This window comes from Lampetra planeri, chromosome 44 (assembly GCF_965212315.1).
Source record: "Lampetra planeri chromosome 44, kcLamPlan1.2.h2, whole genome shotgun sequence".
Classification (NCBI taxonomy): Eukaryota; Metazoa; Chordata; class Hyperoartia; order Petromyzontiformes; family Petromyzontidae; genus Lampetra; species Lampetra planeri.
Window position 1 is genome coordinate 5,264,981 of NC_136150.1, and position 19,367 is coordinate 5,284,347.

General features: G+C 54.9%; 2 protein-coding genes across 3 annotated transcripts in view; one reads left to right on the plus strand and one right to left on the minus strand.

Moving 5' to 3' along the window:
• LOC144732873 (SLIT-ROBO Rho GTPase-activating protein 1-like) overlaps window positions 1-3,331 on the plus strand; it is a 54,619-nt gene extending 51,288 nt beyond the window's left edge. The window contains exons 18-21 of the mRNA XM_078614524.1: window positions 604-674; window positions 1,319-1,511; window positions 1,830-2,007; window positions 2,644-3,331. Of these exons, the coding sequence (XP_078470650.1) occupies window positions 604-674; window positions 1,319-1,511; window positions 1,830-2,007; window positions 2,644-2,913 (712 nt within the window). The 3' untranslated portion in view covers window positions 2,914-3,331. The remainder of the gene's footprint in view (window positions 1-603; window positions 675-1,318; window positions 1,512-1,829; window positions 2,008-2,643) is intronic.
• A 4,869-nt stretch (window positions 3,332-8,200) lies between these two features.
• Window positions 8,201-17,628, minus strand: HSD17B10 (hydroxysteroid 17-beta dehydrogenase 10). 2 transcript variants are annotated; one of them, XM_078614526.1, is made up of 6 exons: window positions 17,583-17,628; window positions 14,460-14,627; window positions 13,520-13,684; window positions 12,723-12,851; window positions 11,586-11,694; window positions 8,201-10,285 (listed from the first exon to the last, which is right to left on the minus strand). In XM_078614526.1, exons 1-6 carry the CDS (start codon window positions 17,604-17,606, stop codon window positions 10,095-10,097), a joined length of 786 nt encoding a protein of 261 aa, XP_078470652.1. In that variant the 5' UTR covers window positions 17,607-17,628; the 3' UTR covers window positions 8,201-10,094. The 2 variants fall into 2 exon arrangements, with proteins under 2 accessions (XP_078470652.1, XP_078470651.1); XM_078614525.1 differs by lacking the exon at window positions 17,583-17,628 and having other exon boundaries at window positions 14,460-15,847.
• Between the last annotated feature and the right edge of the window lie 1,739 nt (window positions 17,629-19,367).

Genomic DNA, 19,367 nt, shown 5'->3' on the forward strand with positions numbered 1-19,367 from the left:
GAACGGCGGTGGTGGTTGTGGCGGTGGTTGCGGCGGTGGTTGCGGCGGTGGTTGCGGCGGTGGTTGCGGCGGTGGTTGCGGCGGTGGTTGCGGCGGTGGTTGCGGCGGTGGTTGTGGCGGTGGTTGTGGCGGTGGTTGCGGCGGTGGTTGCGGCGGTGGTTGCGGCGGTGGTTGCGGCGGTGGTGGGCGGCGGTGGTGGGCGGCGGTGGTTGGAGCGGTTGGTGTAGCGGTTAGCGCTACGCTGCGCTACGAACCTGGCGACCCGAGTTCGATTCCCGCTCACGGCCAACACCGGTGGCGATTATCTGAACCGGTCATGGGCCTCCCCTAGGACGACTCGGCCTCAAATGAGTACCTGGTGCGGCGTGTAAACATCGTCACTGGAGAGACAAACGTGACCGGGCGTGGTGCTGGCCACACACCCACTCGTGTGCCGTGCCGGCCTTCATAGGCGCTCGCAAACAGCACTTGCCCCGACATTCTGTTGAGGCTATACCAGGGATATTTGTCTTTGGTGGTGGCGAGGGTAGCGCTTGTTGGCGATGCACTTGCCTACAGCAGTGATGACGGCAATGACGATGACTTTGTGTCGCTGTGCGACAGTGACTCCTCGTCGGCTGAGGGTTTACGTTGCGACGACGGGACGTCGCAAGAGGAGATCTCCGTAGACGATGGTGAGCGTCCGTCGTCACCTCATCGCCCCCGTCACCTCCTTCCCTTGCCACCTCACCTTTTCACCCCTTCAACTCATCTTCATTATTACCACACGTTTGCTGACTGTGGACACACGCATATCCATGTGTGGTCTGTGCATGTGTGTGCATTTGTAACTCAAACGTAACACTTGCCCACCTAGTGATAGGTTTTTACCCTTTAAACTGGTACAAAAACTGACACCTTTATACAAGGCATCATGTTTGCAATAACCACAACACAAGCAGTCAAAATGCAAACAAAAGGAAACAACTCTGATGATGATAATGATATGCACTGTCCTTGAAGTTGATTGGTCCACACTCGAGACAGCTTTTCTTAGAGCCTAGTCTCCATTGGTGTTGGACCAGATGATGCTAAAAGGCGTACAACTCAAAAAACAGTGCACTATCAGAGTATTGAGAGCTCAATAAAGGTGTCCGTTTTTGTACCAGTTGAAAGGGTAAAAACCTATTACTCTATTTCGCCACTGGTAAAGGAGATGTCTCCTAGTGTAAATACTCGCCCACCCGTGTATGTGTGCACATGTGTCCGTGTGCCCGTTTGCCCACACGCTCGCCCACGTGAGTACGTGCTGCGTACGTTCTCCCTCCCCCCTCTCTAGACCCGTGCCCGTGCGTGGCGGTGGCGTGCTACGACTACGCAGCTCGCTCCGAGCGGGAGCTCGGGTTTCGCGTGGGCGACAAGCTGGAGCTGCTCCGTCGCACCTCCGCCGAGTGGTGGGAGGCGCGCTCGGGCGACCGCATCGGCGCCGTACCGCACGACTACCTGCAGCTCCCCGGCCACGTCGAGCCGTGGTGAGCCCGGCGAGCGCCCACGGCTCGCGGTGGGGTGCGGGGGTCGCCGCCCGCAACCCGGCACCCACCCGGCGTGCCCGCCCAGAGCCTGCCGTGGCTTGGCACGCCCCCCGACGCGGAATTCCATCGCTCGCTTTCCTGCGTGCCGTGTGGCCGCCGCCTGCCTGCCACGCAATGTACTCGCCGCAGCCGGATACCATCGAACGAACCCGCCGCAGCCTGCCCGCGGCTTGCCACGGCTTGGCCACGGAACGACATACCGACTACCTGCTAATTGTGATGACCGTGAAAGTAATGTGGGTTTTTTTTTTATTACAGGGACGATAATAAACACAGCGCCTCTTCTTCCCCGGACTGGAATAAAAGCAGTCCGGAGACTCGGAAGGGCAAGTCCGGATTCGGTAATGCTGAGGTCCAGCCGGAGTCCAAGTCGCCGGGCGGAGGAATCCGTTCCGTCACTTCGGGGCAGCCGGCAGTGGCCAACCCTGACGCCAAGGTGAGTGGAGTCGTGGTCAGAGATTCTGATTATTGAAAATGATGGAAAGAATGACTGGCTAATCCGAATGTGGTGTGTGTTGACGTATCTCTGTGGGAGTACTCATCTCCATGTTACCAGGATGCTGAAATCCTGGAATCGAATCCGTGTCTTATCTGGATTCGATCGCACGACGTAAAATTCAGTTTCTGAATCTAGGGGGGGGGGGGTGGTGGGGTGGTCACAGACCACGGGTCTTAATTAGGTGCCGCTTGGTATGCAGTTGGTCGTTTGATCCCAACCGTGATATTTCGAGCTTGCATGTCTCTGTCTCCCCGTGGTCGCGTGCGATTTTTCTCTGGGTCCCTCCACATTTAGAATCAACAACACGCGTCTTAAGAGTATGTTTCCATGCGATAAGCCACTTCGTTGTGCTATCATTTGTGGCCAGGTCGCTTCTGAAACGGAGCTATATTTGCTCAGTGGGCCCTACCGGGTAAAATTTTGGGGAGGGGCGGAGTGGGCCACGGCGGGGCGGGGGGGGGGGGGCCGGGTGGGGGCAGGGCGGGGGGGGGGGCCACCATCCCAAAATGATCAACAGCCACCACTCTCGTGAAACCCATTGTCAATTTGCCCCTCCTCCTCCTCCCCCGTTAGGACAAGCGGGATTTCCGTCCGCACGCCGGCTCCTCCGCCTCCAACGCCGCGCTCCACCGCCAGCGTTGGGTGACGCCGCGCTCCGCTCAAGTCCTCCCGCCGGCGCTCGCCGTGCCGGACGTGGTGCAGGACACCCTCCCCTTGTCCCCCGCGGCGGCCGAAGGCGCCGGCCACAGCCCCGCCGCCGTATCCCCCGGCCTCACCACGTTCCGGCCACCGCCGCCATCGGCCGTCAACCGCGCAGGGCGACACGGTCAGCAGAAGAAGTGATCAGGGGGGGGGCGGCGGTGTTAGTTAAGTCGTCGTCGTCGTCAGGGTTAGAATTATGAGCGCGATGAGCACCTTAATATTTGACATTGGTAATGTCATAATACTTCACGACTGTTGTCATCGTCATCGCCGTCATTATGGTCGGCACGCCTGGCAAGAGGAAGTCGCGGAAGGCCGGTGCTAAGCCGCGTCCTCGGCGCCTGCGCAATCGGTTGCACGCAACTTGGCTGCGCGCAACGGAATTGCGTCTCTGTTGCCAGTTGCGAGGTTTCTCATCCGGTTGCTCACAGTGGAGATGGCCTCCTCCGCGCACAATCACCCACTCGTCGAGCCTTCCCGCTCGGATTTCCCGCGCCTCGGAATCTAAGGCAACTGTGCAGAGCGTTACCAGTTCATAACTTTAACGATCTTGACCAGGGTCGGGTGGGTGGGAGGGGGGGTCACCAGACAAGGGGCAGGGCCGTACTATGTAGCCACACCCACTCACACATCCTTGTCCACTTCTGAGCAACTCATTGCTCAGAAGTGGACAAAGCAGTCGCGGGCAATTTAACGTTGCGATGTTTCGAGCAGCTGCTGATCTGATTCGCGAAGCTGATCGCTCCGGGTGTGAACCCCCGGCCTATGTTACATTGGCGTTGTACTCGTCCGAATTATTTGCCATCAGCAGTTTTATTATTGGCATTGTGACTTTATCATCGTAGTTGGGTAGCTGAAGAAGTGAAAAGAGGGTGGTAATGATGGCATTCCATTGTTGTTCGTTTTCGTCTGTCACCATTAACATGAGCAGCTCCATCATCGTCACCTTCATCGTGGGCCTGCTCAGTTGACAATGTTAATGGAGAGCGAGGGTGTGATGTCGCCGACTTTGACATTGTCTATATCAGCATCGGCATCTTTATTTTTGGAAGTCATTGTTAGTATCATCATCATTATTACTATGATTGTGATGAACATCATCATCATCGTTGGCACACCTAGCAGGGGGAGAGATAACGGAGGCTGATGGTGGGCATGATGTCACCACTGACATCGGTGCCATCGTATGAGCAGCAGCAGCAGCAGCATCCTCAACATCGGCATCACGGGCAGAAATGTCATTGTTGGCCCACGCCGAGTGGACGGTCGTGATGAAGGAATCAGTGTCATCAATCGCCAGTGGCAGAATCAGCTGATCCGCCATCATGATGAGCAGAATCATCATCAACGTCATCACCCAGCACGATGATGCCATCGTCGTCGTCACCATTTTCGGCAGGATCGTTATCAGCGTCATCACCTTCATTGTCATTGTTAGCGTAGTTTCTACAAAACTAAAATTGCCATGGATGATACCACCACCAGGGGCATCGTAATTCACTTAAGAATTGTTATGCTTAAACTGAAGACGCACGCATCTGATCGCGTGCATGTGAGTAAAGTCGTGCCTCTAATGGGAAGCGGTAGTGTAGCGGTTAGCACGCTGCGCTATGAACCTGGCGACCCGGGTTCGATTCCCGCTCACAGCTAACACCAGTGACGATTATCTGAACCGGTCCTGGGCCTCCCCTAGGTCGACTCAGCCTTAAATGAGTACCTGGTGCGGTGTGTAAACATCGCCACTGGGGAGACAAAGGCGGTCGGGCGTGGTGCTGGCCACCCACCCCCTCGTGTGCCGTGCCGGCCTTCATAGGTGCTCGCTAACAGCACTTGCCCCTACAGTCTGTTAAGGCTATACGGGGGGTCTTTGTCTTTGCCTCTAATGCTGACACTCGACGTGCTACAACTCCACTGTTTAAAAGAGAAGTCGGCACATTGAACGAATCGCGACCTGAATCAAACAATTAATCGGATCGTATGGGCCGGGTGGTGGGGGCATTCCTCTCATCATCATCCACATGGGACGTAACCCTCCTCACCATCACCACCACCACCATCACTGTCATAACCACTCGCCATTAACAACAGCCAACATTTGCCACTAAGTGTCAGTAATGTCACCACGGTGGTTGTGCCGGGCTAGGTACACGTGGAGTCCGTCACGTGAAGCGAACGCGAATGCCATTACCAAAATGGCGAGAGCACTGCATGTGAATGCATTGCCTTGAGGGGTGTATTCTTAACTTCATCAAGACTCAAACTCACTAAAACACCACGACGACTTTCAATGTCCTCGGAAGATTGACAGATTTCCCAGGACAAACAGCTACCTCCTGCACAAGATGACGATCCTGAGAAAAACCAGGGCAGAGGGCGACCTGATAGATTCCACTCACCACCACCATCATCGTCACCACCACCACCATCATCACCAACAACAACCGCCATTCGCCACTAAGTGGCGGTGACGTCACCACGACGCTTGTGCCAGGCCATGTGCACCCTGAGGCCACGTGAAGTGTCGAACGCCCGCTGGCAGGAGGTCACGGGGCAGACCCAGGTGCCACGGGTCGACTGACCGAGATGACCGAGATGACTGGCTGATGCACCACCTGTGCCCCCTACTGTGCCAACTTGCTGTGCTTTAGCCACCCGGCGCTCCGCTCGTTGTTGTGAGCGTCGCTCCTCCGCCCTCCGTTGTTGTTGGAGGGCGACTGCCTCCAACTGCCCAGTAGCGTCCTTCACGAGCCTCCTCCACTGAGGCCGATCTTGACACCGCTGGTACCAGTCATCGGCAAGTCCACTCAGCTCCACGTCTTCCTGTGCCACATCACTCCATCTCTTCTCTAGCCCGTGCCGCGCCCGTTTAGCCCCCTCGATCCGGCCGAACAAAAGCTGTTTAGGCATGCGGTGGCTGGGCATGCGGGCTACATGACCCAGCCAACGCAGCCTTGCCTGCCGGAGGAGCTCACTGATGGGACTTTGCCCAGATCTTTCAAGGACTTGTGAGCTCCTCACACAATCCAGCCTGGTTAAACCCAGGATGGATCGTAGGCAGGCCAGCCTAAATGTTTCCAACCGGCGAAGATGCTCCACTAGGGGGGTCCACGTTTCGCAAGCGTAGAGAAGGGAGGGAATGACCGTGGCCGAGAAGACCTGAAGCTTCGTGCGGAGCGACAGACCAGGTAGCTTCCACACAGCGTTACGCAACCGATGAAAAGATATTGCCGCTCGACTGATTCGGAGTGAGACCTCTGCTGATAAACTGGAGCCGGTCATAAGCACACTGCCCAGGTATGGGAAACTCTCCACTCTCTCCACAACTGCCCCATCACCACCACCACCATCATCACCACCACCATCACCACCACCACCGCCATCATCACCACCACCACCATCATCACCACCACCACCATCATCACCACCATCATCACCACCACCACCACCATCACCACCACCACCATCACCACCACCACCATCATCATCACCACCACCACCACCACCATCATCATAATCACCACCACCATCATCATCACCATCACCACCACCATCATCACCATCACCACCACCATCACCACCACCGCACATTCCATGAACGCCCTGTCGAAGGGCCGCCGTCTATTAATAAAAACATGTTTTGTATCCACTGTTGGTGGAATGCTGTCAGGGTGTCTGCGCCCATAACAAAAATATGGACATGTAAAAGGATTTATATTTTGTTACCGCTTAATGTTAATTATCAAGCGCCGATATAAAAAAAACGATACTTGGGGATAATTTATATCCGGAATATTTTCTTGACTTCCGGTTACCAAGATGAAAGTGTCAAGGTTTTCGTTGCTGCTGTTGCTATTCCGCGTTCGTGAACTGCACCGTGCGCATCTCGAAATGTAAACGCAATTCACGGATAATTGTCATTGGGCCTATTGGAAGGACGCGTTGACACTGTGACTATAGGGACTCTGTGGCTGTATTCATATCGGCATACGGCATAGCACAGTGGTTACTGCACTGCACTGCACTAGGAAACCAGCAGCCCCGAGTTCGATTCCTGCCTGCGACTGATATCAGTGGCGAGATGCCGGGCGCCTCGCCCTTCACGCACCCGCACTGACCAGCGTGGTGAAGTATGGTCAAGCATGCCCCATGACCAATGCGGTGCTGGGAAGGACGTTATCCAGTAGCGGATAGCTCAGGCTGCTGCTGATGATGATGTGGCATCGTGTTCGAGGATACAGAACAGGTTGTATAACAGTCACAAAGTTTGATACAGAGCTTTCAGGTACCATTATTTTATTACTGACATTTGTATATTTGGCAAGGACCAACGTCTGCTTAACGTGTGGACTCTTTTGGCTGTGACTGACCCGTTTTAATATCGTACTTGATTTTTTCAGGGATAATCAAAATGCAAAGTGTGATATTTAAATAAACACAACGGTCAGAAACGAGGGTCCACGGGGTCGGTGTTTGCCCGCGTCCCCAAAAATCTTTGCGTTTGGTTGTGTACGGTTAAGTCCTCGCCTATCACGTGTTCACACTCTTAACACGTTGTCGCTGTGACGAGGTTGGTTCTTCCAGAAGGCAACACTTCGCACAGCGCAGAAAGCGTCCGTTATAACGCGGGACGCTCCCATTGTAATTCGCTTTGAGCGGTCGCCAACGAACTTCTTGAGTTGCGTGGCTGAGCGGTACGATACAGTACGCGGAATGATGAGGGTACGGTGGTGGTGGCGTACCCTCATCTCAGTTTTCTGTCCCGACATGGGACGGACTGCAGGCTGAATTAACAGCGCAAACGTGATCCAGCGACTCGGCAATTCCTCGCTTAATGCGCCACTTTCCAGGAACGCATCTGCCGTGTTAAACGAGGGAATCGCTGTACCCTTACTGTGAGAGGAGATGGAGCGGTAACGAGCATCTGGCGTGAGGAGCGAGGCATCGTGACATCGAAAGGGGCATGGTGGTGGATTGGGGAGTGGGGGGGGAAGCCTTCATTTTGCCAGCAGCGGGGAGCATTTGCCAATCATCTCGGTCAGTTAACCCGTAAAGTCCGGCTCGGTCCCGTAACCTGCTGGCAGGGAGCCATTCAACACTTCGCTCGGCCTCCAAGTGCACCGTGCCTGGCACGAGCGCAGCAGTGGTGATGTCACCGTCACTTCATGCCATTGTGTATATAGGTGCGTTTAGTTGTGCGTCCGTCTTGATTTCTCGTCATTTTTAGAACCACTGTCATCGTCGGCATCCCTATCCAAGTCGAACACACAAGACGAAATCTTGAGTAAATTACTAATCCACAAATAACCACCCAGGAAGATCTTCTTGGTTCTTTCGGTAAAGTCACGTAGAAGGGAAGTAATAAAATAATAAAAATAAAACAAAACAATTCTCACGACGTTTCACCCAGGAAGAGACAACTTTGCGAATATTTCACGTCAAGTATTTTTTATCGCTTTATTAATCTGTAAGAATTCTTTACAAATCATTCGTGAACGCGAAACGCTTGGCGCGAAGTGAACCACGGCCAATGGATGGAGCGACGCTCACGGGGGAAAGGCAAAGTCAAAATCGTTGGACGGACGGACTGACTGACACACGATATCTCCAGTAGTTCCCAACCTCGGGGTCGTGACCTCTCCCCCAAATTGGGCTTAGCCGAGGAACGTGGTAAGCATTTATTTGTTGTGTTTAAGCAACGCACCGTGTGTGATTTCTTGTGAAATGCACTCTGCAAGGCAACTGATGTCGTTTTTTTTTTTAACTCGGCGATTGGTGCTGAGAAGTGCACTTTGTGGATGGAAATTAAATGGGAACTCAGCGACCAACTGAATTTGTAACATCGATGGTGGCCAGTCAGATGGGAGGCACCACTCAAAACCAAACCGCCGGGAGGCAACAATTGGTGCAAGGATGACCGTTCTTGCTGTTGAGGTGCGGTTGCTGAGCAATTCACGTAGCGACCCGTAGACTCATACGACAATTCACAGAGACACGTCGACTCACGCAAAAATAGGCCCCACAGAATTGATACCCATAGATTCACACAGACTCATAGATTTATGCAATTCGCCGAGACAGGGAATCGCACAAATACTCAAGACTTCACACAGACTCTCTCTGCCCTGTTCAAGTTGAAACTCAAGACCCGATTCCCTTTCTCTGCCTAGAACCAACTGCATCTTTTTCCCTACAAAATAGACACGCCCACATTCGATACAGCATCTTGAGATGTGGTCGTATTTCGACGCTAGATAAACCCACATCGCATTGCAGTTTAGACTGATAATGGAGTTTCTGACAATTCGATGGGATGTGAACTCCAAAATTTTAATTCATATTTTGTTTTCAGTGACACCCCGAGCCACTAGAATGTTTGTAACTCTACAAGTGAGAATCGACGATTTAATGAAGCCTTTGTGAGGGTGCGTAAAGGCGATTTCGCGAAACGAAAGTAACCCGTGACAATTACGAGCAAATCCCTAAGCAGTTCACAGTTGCACATTAATCGTGAAATTACACGCAAAAGCAAGCGAAATGTTGGACGTACGAGGTTGTTGCCTGGTACAAATGTGGCTGAAATTACAGGTAGGTAGGGAGAGAGGCAACCTCTCAATCATCCGGGGTATGGCTGAGGTGGGGGAGAGGATGATCCGGATAAAACAATGCAATTATGTAAATAAAGCTATGAAAACAATTACCGTCACGTCTCTATTGTCGATTGGCTTACTTGCCGACGTGTTTCGGGGTCGCCAAGAGCCACAGAGTCGCTGACCCTCGACGAGTGAGAAGCTCGGAATCATTATTTTAATGTGCGACGCGCACGCATGTTTCATGAATCAAAAGCGTCGTTCGAGATATTTCATCGTTATTGTTTTGTAAGTAAGGTTTCATCTGTAACCCAGAAAAAATCTGTCCAGAGTTAACTATTTTTCTCTCCCTGCCCCCCCCCCCGGCCAATCCCGCCAAATCGTTCCAAACTTGCTACGACACTGCAACCATGAAAATATCTCCGCGGCACACCGCGCGGTAGGTGGCCAAACGCACGCCAGCGGAGCGATCGCATGGTACCCGTCGAACCAATCGGACGCGACGTAACGGCCGCTTTGCCGTTTTCTCGCGGCGGTCGCGTCGAATTAGCTCGTTTAGCCCCACGCGACTGCAAAGCTCGCATGCGATTGGCCACGCGGTCCCATTGCCCGCAACTCTGCGATGGACCGTACCACTTTGCGTGGGGAACGAAAGGGGTCGCATGGAGGAGTGGGGCAAGGTTGTTGGGAAAGTCCACTTTGATTTCACCTGCTCCTCACCACTCCCCTCGCGAGTCAAGGCTGCATGCGGATGGCCCCGTCCAGCCGGATGACCTCCCCATTGAGCATGGGGTTCTCCAAGATGGACTGTACCAACTGCGCGTACTCGGAGGGGTCACCCAGGCGGCTGGGGAAAGGCACCTGGCGCGCCAGGAATTCGCGCACCTTCTCGGGCAGCGTCATGAGTAGCGGCGTCGCAAACAAGCCTGGGAGGATGGACAGACGCGCATATACAAGCACGCAGACTTATGTAGACACATTAACAGATATACATACAAACAAAAAACAAAGATCCCCCATATAGCCTTCATAGAATTTGGCAAGTGCTGTTAGCGAGCACCTATGAGGGCCAGCACGGCACACGAGAGGGTGGGTGGCCAGCTTTACGCCTGGCCGCCTTTTTCTCCCTAGTGGTGTTGTTTACACAGCGCACCAGTTACTTATTCGAGGCTGAGTCGACCTAGGGGAGGCCCAGGACTGGTTCATATATTCGTCACCGGTGTTGGCCGTGAGCGGGAATCTAACCCGGGTCGCCAGGTTCGTGGCGCGGCGCGCTAACCACCACACTGAAAACTGGACACGTGTGAAAAAGGGGGCTTCATAACTCATCAGATATCTCCAGGATAAATACAGATTCTGATTCTGACGGCAAGGGATGTTGGCCGGTGGTTTGAGCATAACAACCGAGTGGCAGCCAGAAAAGGAAGCGTAGCAGAGGAGATGGAGCAGTGAGCTCAGTCCAAGTGCACGTGCTGGGTGGATTCTTACTGGTAGGAACCTCCTGGTTACACCAGCCCACAGGGGATTATTGTGTCCATCCGTCCGTCGTGCAGGGAGGGGCTGGGTGGGGAGGGAGGGGCTGGGTGGGGAGGGAGGGGCTGGGTGGGGAGGGGAGGGTGGGGAGGGGCTGGGTGGGGAGAGGCTGGTCACCCCGTGGTGCCCTTATAAAACTCAACATTTAACCTACTCACGCCGGCTTGTGCCCGCCCTCACAGTCGGGCATATTTGCGGAATACACCACGCCGCCGTTGCCCCTGGCCATTGACCGAGCAACCCAACGTTCCTACCAGCTCCCTCCGCAGGACAATGTGTTTACTGCAAGGACTGTTGAGAGATGGCGACGGCTTGGGGGAGGAGGCCTTCATCTAGGAATTAGATGGACCATGGTTGTCATGGAAATCGTGAATCTGAATTCAGACTTAAAGTGGCATCTTGGAAGTGGCTGTGGGCGACACGTCAGATTGGGCACTTCCTTCCTGAAAGTCAGCGCGTGACTTTTTGTAAGTCATGCGCTGAATTTCTTGGCGGGGGGGTGGGGGGCGGGGAGGGTAACCCACCTAATCCCGTGATGTTTCTGCGAATTAATTTTTACACGCGACATCATTGTTGCCTCAACCACGGCTGCCGATGATGACGACGTACGGATCGGGGACGACCAGGATTGGACGTTAGAACTCCGAGACGGGGTGTGTTTAGATGCGATCGCGCACGCTCTGGAGGCCTCACCGGGAGCGATGGTCATCACGCGGATGCCCTGGGGCGCCAGGTCGCGCGCTATCGGCAGCGTCATGCCCACGATGGCGCCCTTGGAGGCCGAGTAGGCGACCTGGCCAACCTGTGCATCGTACAACATCGACAAGACGCGCAGAAACACGCAGATGCACGCAGAGACAGACGTATACACTGCAACTAAAAACGCCATTCGCGACCGACCAAGTGGCGGTGACGTCACCACGGCGCTCATGCCAGGCTGTGTGCACTTTAAGGTCACGTGAAGTGTTGAACGCCCGCTGGCAGGTCACAGGACAGACCCAGGTGCCATGGGTTGACTGAGATGACTGGCAGATAGATACACATACAGAGGAATAGACAACGGCCTTTGTAGGTGCCTTTCGCGAGCACCTACAAAGGCCGGATCAGCACACGAGGGGGTGGGTGGCCACCAGCAAGCCCGGCTGCCTTTGTCTTCCCAGTGCTGATGTTTTATACACACAGTACTAGGTACTTTTTCTAAGCCAGTTGACCTCCGGGAGGCCCAAGACCAGTTCAGATATTCGTCGCTCATGGTGTTGGCCGTAAGTGGGAATCAAACTGGTCGCTGGGTTGTGTAGCGCAGTGCAGTAACCACTACGCCAGCGCTCCCCAAAAAAAACACCACGCCCGGCCGCCTTTGTCTCCCTAGTAGCGATGTTTACACATCGCACCAGGTACTCATTTAAGGCTGAGTCGACCTAGGGGAGGCCCAGGACCGGTTCAGATCGTCACTGGTGTTGGCCGTGAGCGGGAATCGAACCTGGGTCGCCAGGTTCTTAGCGCAGCGTAGCGCTAACCGCTGCACCATCGCTCCCTAGCGCTCCCCATACACAAGCATACGCATACACATGCATACAATATGCACTGTTTGCACACGTATGAACAAACATGAATATACACACAACACATGAATATATATGTGCACCTGGTCCGATGTGTAAACATCACCACTCGTGCCGGCCTTCACAGGTGCTCTTGCCCCAAAAGTCTGTTGAGGCTAAACGGGGATTCTTTGTCTTTCCAGCTAGCATGGCACAAGTGCTGTGGTGACATAACCGCCCCTTAGCGGTGAACGGGGATTGTTGTGCACATAACCCGCGTGGGTCACACCTGCCCGTCGTACGCGGCCACGCTGGCCGTGTTGACGATGACCCCGCGCTGTCCCGAGCAGTCCGGTTCGTTACGCCCGATCTCGCCAGCGGCCAGACGGATCACGTTGAACGAGCCCACCACATTCACCTGCGCACGCCACAACCGCCATCATCAACATCACCACCACGTTCACCATTGCCCACCGCAACCGTCGTCATCAACGTCATCATCGTCAAAATCACCACCACGTTCACCCTTGCGCACCGCAACCGTCGTCATCAACGTCGTCACCGTCTAAACCTCCCAGTTTACCTTTGTGCACCGCAACCATCGTCACCGTCAACATCACCACCACGGTCGCCCACACGCATCGCAACCATCAACAGCAACATCGGCAAACATCGTTGGTGATCATGGTGCTGGTGGTAGCATTGGTGTTGCCGGTGATGAAGGTAGTGAAAGTGTTGGTGAAGGTGTTGACGGTGCTGGTTCCACCGATGATGGCGGTGCTGGTGGTGATGGTGGTGCCGGTGGTGTTGGTGGTGTTGGTGGTGTTGGCGGTGCTGGTGGTGTTGGCGGTGTTGGTGGTGTTGGTGGTGCGGGTGGTGCTGATGGTGCTGATGGTGCTGGTGGTGTTGGCGGTGTTGGTGGTGCCGGTGGTGTTGGTGGTGTTGGTGGTGCCGGTGGTGCTGATGGTGCTGGTGGTGTTGGCGGTGTTGGTGGTGTTGGTGGTGCGGGTGGTGCTGATGGTGCTGATGGTGCGGGTGGTGCTGATGGTGTTGGCGGTGTTGGTGGTGCCGGTGCAGGTGACCCACATGCAGCACTCTCTGGAAGTCAGCGAGCCCGTGCGCCGCGTTGCGCTTGAAGTTGTACGTCTTGAGGGCGATGGCGATACCCGCGCAGTTCACGGCCGCGTCCAGACGGCCAAACTTCTCCCGCGCCAAGGCCACCGCCGCCCCCACCTCCTCCTCACTCGTCACCTGCTCCCACCCAACAAAGACAAAGATCCCCGGTATAGCATGAACAGACTGTTGGGGCAAGTGCTGTTAGCGAGCACTTATGAAGGCCGGCACGGCGCACGAGGGCGTGGGTGGTCAGCATCACGCTCCGGTCGCCTTTGTCTCCCCGGTGGCGATGTTTACACACCACCACACCGGGTACTCATTTGACGTTGAATCGACCTAGGGGAGACCCAGAACCTGTTCAGATACTCGTCACTGGTGTTGGTGGCCGTGAGCGGGAATCGAACTCAAGTCGTTGGCTTCGTAGCGCAGCGCGCTAACCGCTACACGACAGCTCCCCACCCAACATGCACACACACACGACCAGGTTCACAACGGCCCTGTTTGGAGACATTGGTGGCAGTGGTGGCAATAGTGATGGCAGTGGTGGTGATTTCAATGCCCCACTAACTTTATTCTCGGAACGGCTGATTGAATATCGTGAAATTAATCTCTGTATCGGTAGTGTTGGTGGTGGTGGTGTTGGTGGCGAGCGATGACGCGAGTGGTGTCGCTGATTCTCGGTAGTGCCGGTGGTGTCAGCGGCGGTGGCATCGATAGCTCTGGCAACACCAGGAGTGGCCTCGGTATTGCTGGTGTTGGCAGCGGTGTTGTTGGTGAGACCGGTGGCCTTGGTAGTGCTGGTGGCAGTGCTGGCGGCGGTGCTGGTGGCGGTGTCAGAATCAGTCGCCGCGATGTCATGGCGGTTTGGCGACGCCGGCGCTACACAGTTTGCCGGCAGTGCGGTACCCACGTCGGCCGGCGCCCAGGCGCAGGCGTCCCCCAGCTCGCGCGCCACTGCGGCGCCGTCTGACGAGGGCAGGTCCACGAGGATGGCGCGGCCGCCCTGGCGGACCACGCGCTCCGCCGTGGCGCGGCCCAGCCCTGACGCTCCCCCCGTCACCAGCGCCACCAGCCCATCCTGCACGCAATCACGCGGGGGGGTGAAAAGATGACGCCACTGTGTGTCCGCGCGTACAGAGGCGTGAGCGGTGCGTACAGCCGTGTGTTGTTTTGGTTGCATTACAGCACGTCCTGTCCATGTGTAGAGAAGCTCCCACGGACGCACTCGGAGACGGAGGTAAGTTAAGGGCTTTCGCCAGGGTTTATTAAAGCTTATCAATAATACACAGCAGGGTACACAACTCCCAGGGGCTATGGGGGTCCTACTCTGAGTCCGGGTCCCTGCCGGCTAGCTCCGGTCTCTCTCTCGTGTCAGATCGTGGACTCTGCCGACTCCACCGAGGGGAGAGAGAAGCACCTCTACGGCTACCACCGGCTTCTCCCCAGACTCCCTATTCGATCCCTCTCTCTACCCACTGGTTCCCTCTTCACCCTGCTTACTCTAACCGTTCCCACAGTGACCTCGCTTACGTCACGGGGTATCCCTTAAGTACCCTAGGAGACGTGACGTGATCGCACTGAACGGCACACCTGACGTCACGTCCCCATTTTACTCCTCTACACATGTATAGTGCGGGTGGACGAACTTTGACCGGCAAGTGAAGTTAGGTATTGCTATGTAGTAGCCCTGTACTTACATGCTTACGTCACTGCTCTCGGAAGGGCGTCCACGAGACGGAGAGGCTTTAGGAGGCATTATCTGCCTTCTCTTCCACGTTGCCGAGACGTCTTTGGCAGTGGTGGGCATACCCACACTTTTACCCCGACACATGCAACGTGCCCATCGACTTAAATGTTGCGCACCCATTTATACTGATTTAATGAACAGAAGAAGGGGGGTGTAAGAGACTTGTGCCAATGTTTCAACTGCCACGCCGGGAGATCGAGCCGATGGCATCTTTCCCTCGGCCGAGTCGCTTGTGGTGGTGGGATAAAAGTGTGGCTCCTGCCGCCTTTCACGACATGCCTGGTCCAGTGTGGAAGAGTAGGCAAAGTACCCTCTTGAGGTGGTTCTCTAGAGCTCCCTAAAGTGGAGACCCTCTCGCCAGCAGTGGAGTGGACAATACTACTGGACGTCGGTGAAAAAGAGCTTTATAGCTCATCGGATTCCTCCAGTAACACATTGTCCTGCGGAGGGAGCTGGTAGGAACGTTGGGTTGCTCGGTCAATGGCCTGCAGGGTCAACGGCGGCGTGGTGTATTCCGCAAATATGCCCGGCTGTGAGGGCGGGCACAAGCCGGCGTGAGTAGGTTAAACGTAGAGTTTTATAAGGGCACCACGGGGTGACCAGCCCCTCCCCACCCAGCCCCTACCCACCCTCCCCACCCAGCCCCTCCCTGCACGACGGACGGACGGACACAATAATCCCCTGTGGGCTGGTGGAACCAGTGGGTTCCTACCAGTATAAATATTGACAATGGACATTGCCGTGCTGCCCTCTGCTGGATACAGCGAAGCCCGTACAACTCGTCGAATGTGACCCATTTGTAATGGCACACGAGTAAAATTAAACAGTTGCATTTACGTATTATTCAACGCCACGAAACTTGCTGGCATGTTACATAAATGGACAGTGGTCACACCACGCACGCACATATAGTACAGTGCTGCAGTTGCGTAACTGTACCTTACGTAACTCCGTCTCCCTCTCCAAAAAAGAGAGATAATGAACCTCTGATTTACAGCCCTTTGTCAATCCACTGCTGGATGAAGGCTTCCTTGGTAACCCCAGGTCACGCCTGCAAATTGAGACTAAACTTGGCTTCTTTCGTTTTCTCATGGTTAAACAAATCAAACTTTAGTCACATGGTTTGTTGACCATACTTTACCACACCACCCTGTTTAGTGCCGTGGTGGCTATGAGATGTTAACTACCTCGCCTGGTATACAGGAGGTTGTGGGTTCGATCCCAACCCTGACACCTGCTGTATATTTGGAGTTTGCGTGTCTCTCTCTCCCTGTGGTGGCGTGGATTTTTCTCCGGGTCCTCCGGTTTATTTCCCCTCCACGTTTAAATTGAAGAAACACACGTTTAGAGTATTTGGCTGCTAATATTTCCACGTGAAAAGCCACAGTGTTGAGCTATCGTTTGTGGTAGCCAGGTCGCTTCTGAAAAATATCTACAAATAAGTTTAAAGTGACAGCGACTGTCACTACTGACCTGTCCTCACTGTGTGATTGTCTCACCTGATGACGGACGCTTGTGTTGCGCCCGAAACGTCGTGATATATTTTACTTTCTACCTACGTGACTTTACCGAAAGAACCACAGTGTATGGATCCCTGCAGTCACGAAAACGTCAAATCCAGATTAACCTGTCCTCACCATAACAGCATGGAAGTCACCACTATATCTGGACAGCTAGCGGAGTTTAGTTTAAAACCCCAAGGCAATTACCACCATCATCACGCAAGGTCGATAAAAGCTCGTACCACTTCGTAAGAAATAACAGCGCTAGTCTTGTTATTAAAGTGTATTTCGCGTGCCCAGTTGAGAACTCGTAAGGGGTGAGGATGTTACGGTAAAATGCTGTCGTCTCGTTCGCAAGTGGCATATGGATGGATGTACTGGCCACGTCACCGCAATGTGGACTTTACGCTGCTACCCCGAGGCAGCCAGCGAAGAGGTACGCTGGAAATAATATCTTGAAGCAGCGAGGCAATAATTCATTGATCACAGGAGACAGAGCGAGCAGAACGCAGAGCACAATCAGCCGCGGCCTGGTCGGTATGGAAGCCTACGCTCTTGCCTGATCGCGATGCCGGCTTTACCGCGCCAACTACCGCTACGGCGAGTGACCCCACCACCCCCACCCCCGCCGCTTATTCCTCCAGTTTCCGACCTCGATATTTACCGAGAAGCTCGTGCCTCAATGCGCATCGCATTGCCGAGGTAGCGCCTGACTCTTACGTCGGAGTTGACCGCCGCGGCTTAAGGACGCAACGCAGAGGTCAACCACGGCCCTGCCCCTTACCTTCACCAGCCTCATCGCCGCCATGTTGAGTGAGGAGTGCTCGAAGGGGCGGGTCACGCGTGACGTCACGGGCGCGGCGACCAATTGGGGAAGCCGCGCTCGTGGGCGGGGTGGGCGGGGAGGGGCGTCGTTCGCGCGGGAGATTTGAATTTGATCCGCCGCCGAAAACCACGTTGAGCCACGTGTGCGCCTACGGTGGGCCCCTCCTCCCTCCCCTGTCGACTGTGGGAGAGTGTGTGCAAGGGGTCGTGGAGTGAGATAAGAGGGGAGAGGTAGGAGAGTGCGTGGAGGGGAGTAGAGTGAGATAAGGGAGAGGTAGAGAGTAGGTGGAGGGGAGTAGAGTGAGATGAGAGGGGAGAGGTAGGAGAGTGCATGGAGGGGGTTAGAGTGAGATGAGAAGGGATAGGTAGGAGAGTGTGTGGAGGGGAGTAGAGTGAGATGAGAGGTAGGAGAGTGCGTGGAGGGGAGTAGAGTGAGATGAGAGGGGAGAGGTATGAGAGAGCGCGGAGGGGAGTAGAGTGAGATGAGAGGGGAGAGGCAGGAGAGTGCGTGGAGGGGAGTAGAGTGAGATGAGAGGGGAGAGGTAGGAGAGTGTGTGGAGGGGAGTAGAGTGAGATGAGAGGTAGGAGAGTGCGTGAAGGGGAGTAGAGTGAGATGAGAGGGGAGAGGTAGGAGAGTGCGTGGAGGGGAGTAGAGTGAGATGAGAGGGGAGAGGCAGGAGAGTGCGTGGAGGGGAGTAGAGTGAAATAAGGGAGAGGTAGGAGAGTGCGTGGAGTGGAGTAGAGTGAGATAAAGGAGAGGTAGGAGAGTGCGTGGAGGGGAGTAGAGTGAGATGAGAGGGGAGAGGTAGGAGAGTGTGTGGAGGGGAGTGGAGTGAGATGAGAGGAGAGAGGTAGGAGAGTGTGTGGAGGGGAGTAGAGTGAGATGAGAGGGGAGAGGTAGGAGAGTGTGTGGAGGGGAGTGGAGTGAGATGAGAGGAGAGAGGTAGGAGAGTGCGTGGAGGGGAGCAGAGTGAGATGAGAGGGGAGAGGCAGGAGAGAGCGTGGAGGAGAGTAGAGTGAGATGAGAGGGGAGAGGTAGGAGAGTGCGTGGAGGGGAGCAGAGTGAGATGAGAGTGAAGAGGTAGGAGAGTGCGTGGAGGGGAGTAGAGTGAGATGAGAGGGGAGAGGCAGGAGAGAGCGTGGAGGGGAGCAGAGTGAGATGAGAGTGAAGAGGTAGGAGAGTGCGTGGAGGGGAGTAGAGTGAGATGAGAGGGGAGAGGCAGGAGAGAGCGTGGAGGGGAGTAGAGTGAGATGAGAGGGGAGAGGCAGGAGAGTGCGTGGAGGGGAGTAGAGTGAGATGAGAGGGGAGAGGTAGGAGAGAGCGTGGAGGGGAGTAGAGTGAGATGAAAAGGGAGAGGTAGGAGAGAGCGTGGAGGGGAGTAGAGTGAGATGAGAGGGGAGAGGCAGGAGAGTGCGTGGAGGGGAGTAGAGTGAGATGAGAGGGGAGAGGCAGGAGAGTGCGTGGAGGGGAGTAGAGTGAGATGAGAAGTAGGTGAGTGCGTGTTTGCCCGGTGAGAGTTTGCCCGGCGAGAGAGATGGGAAGAAAAAAAATCGAATCCCAGCGACATAGGAAAAAAAATCGAGCGACTTTTAACGCGTACAAGGAGCGAGCGACAGAGAATGATCGAGAATATGTCAAATCGCAGCGTCAACATTGAGGGGGAGGGGCCGTGGGAGGGGGCCCACTTCAGCCGCTGGTGTCACGATCACGCGGAGCTGAGATATTCAGATGTCAAGCTGACTT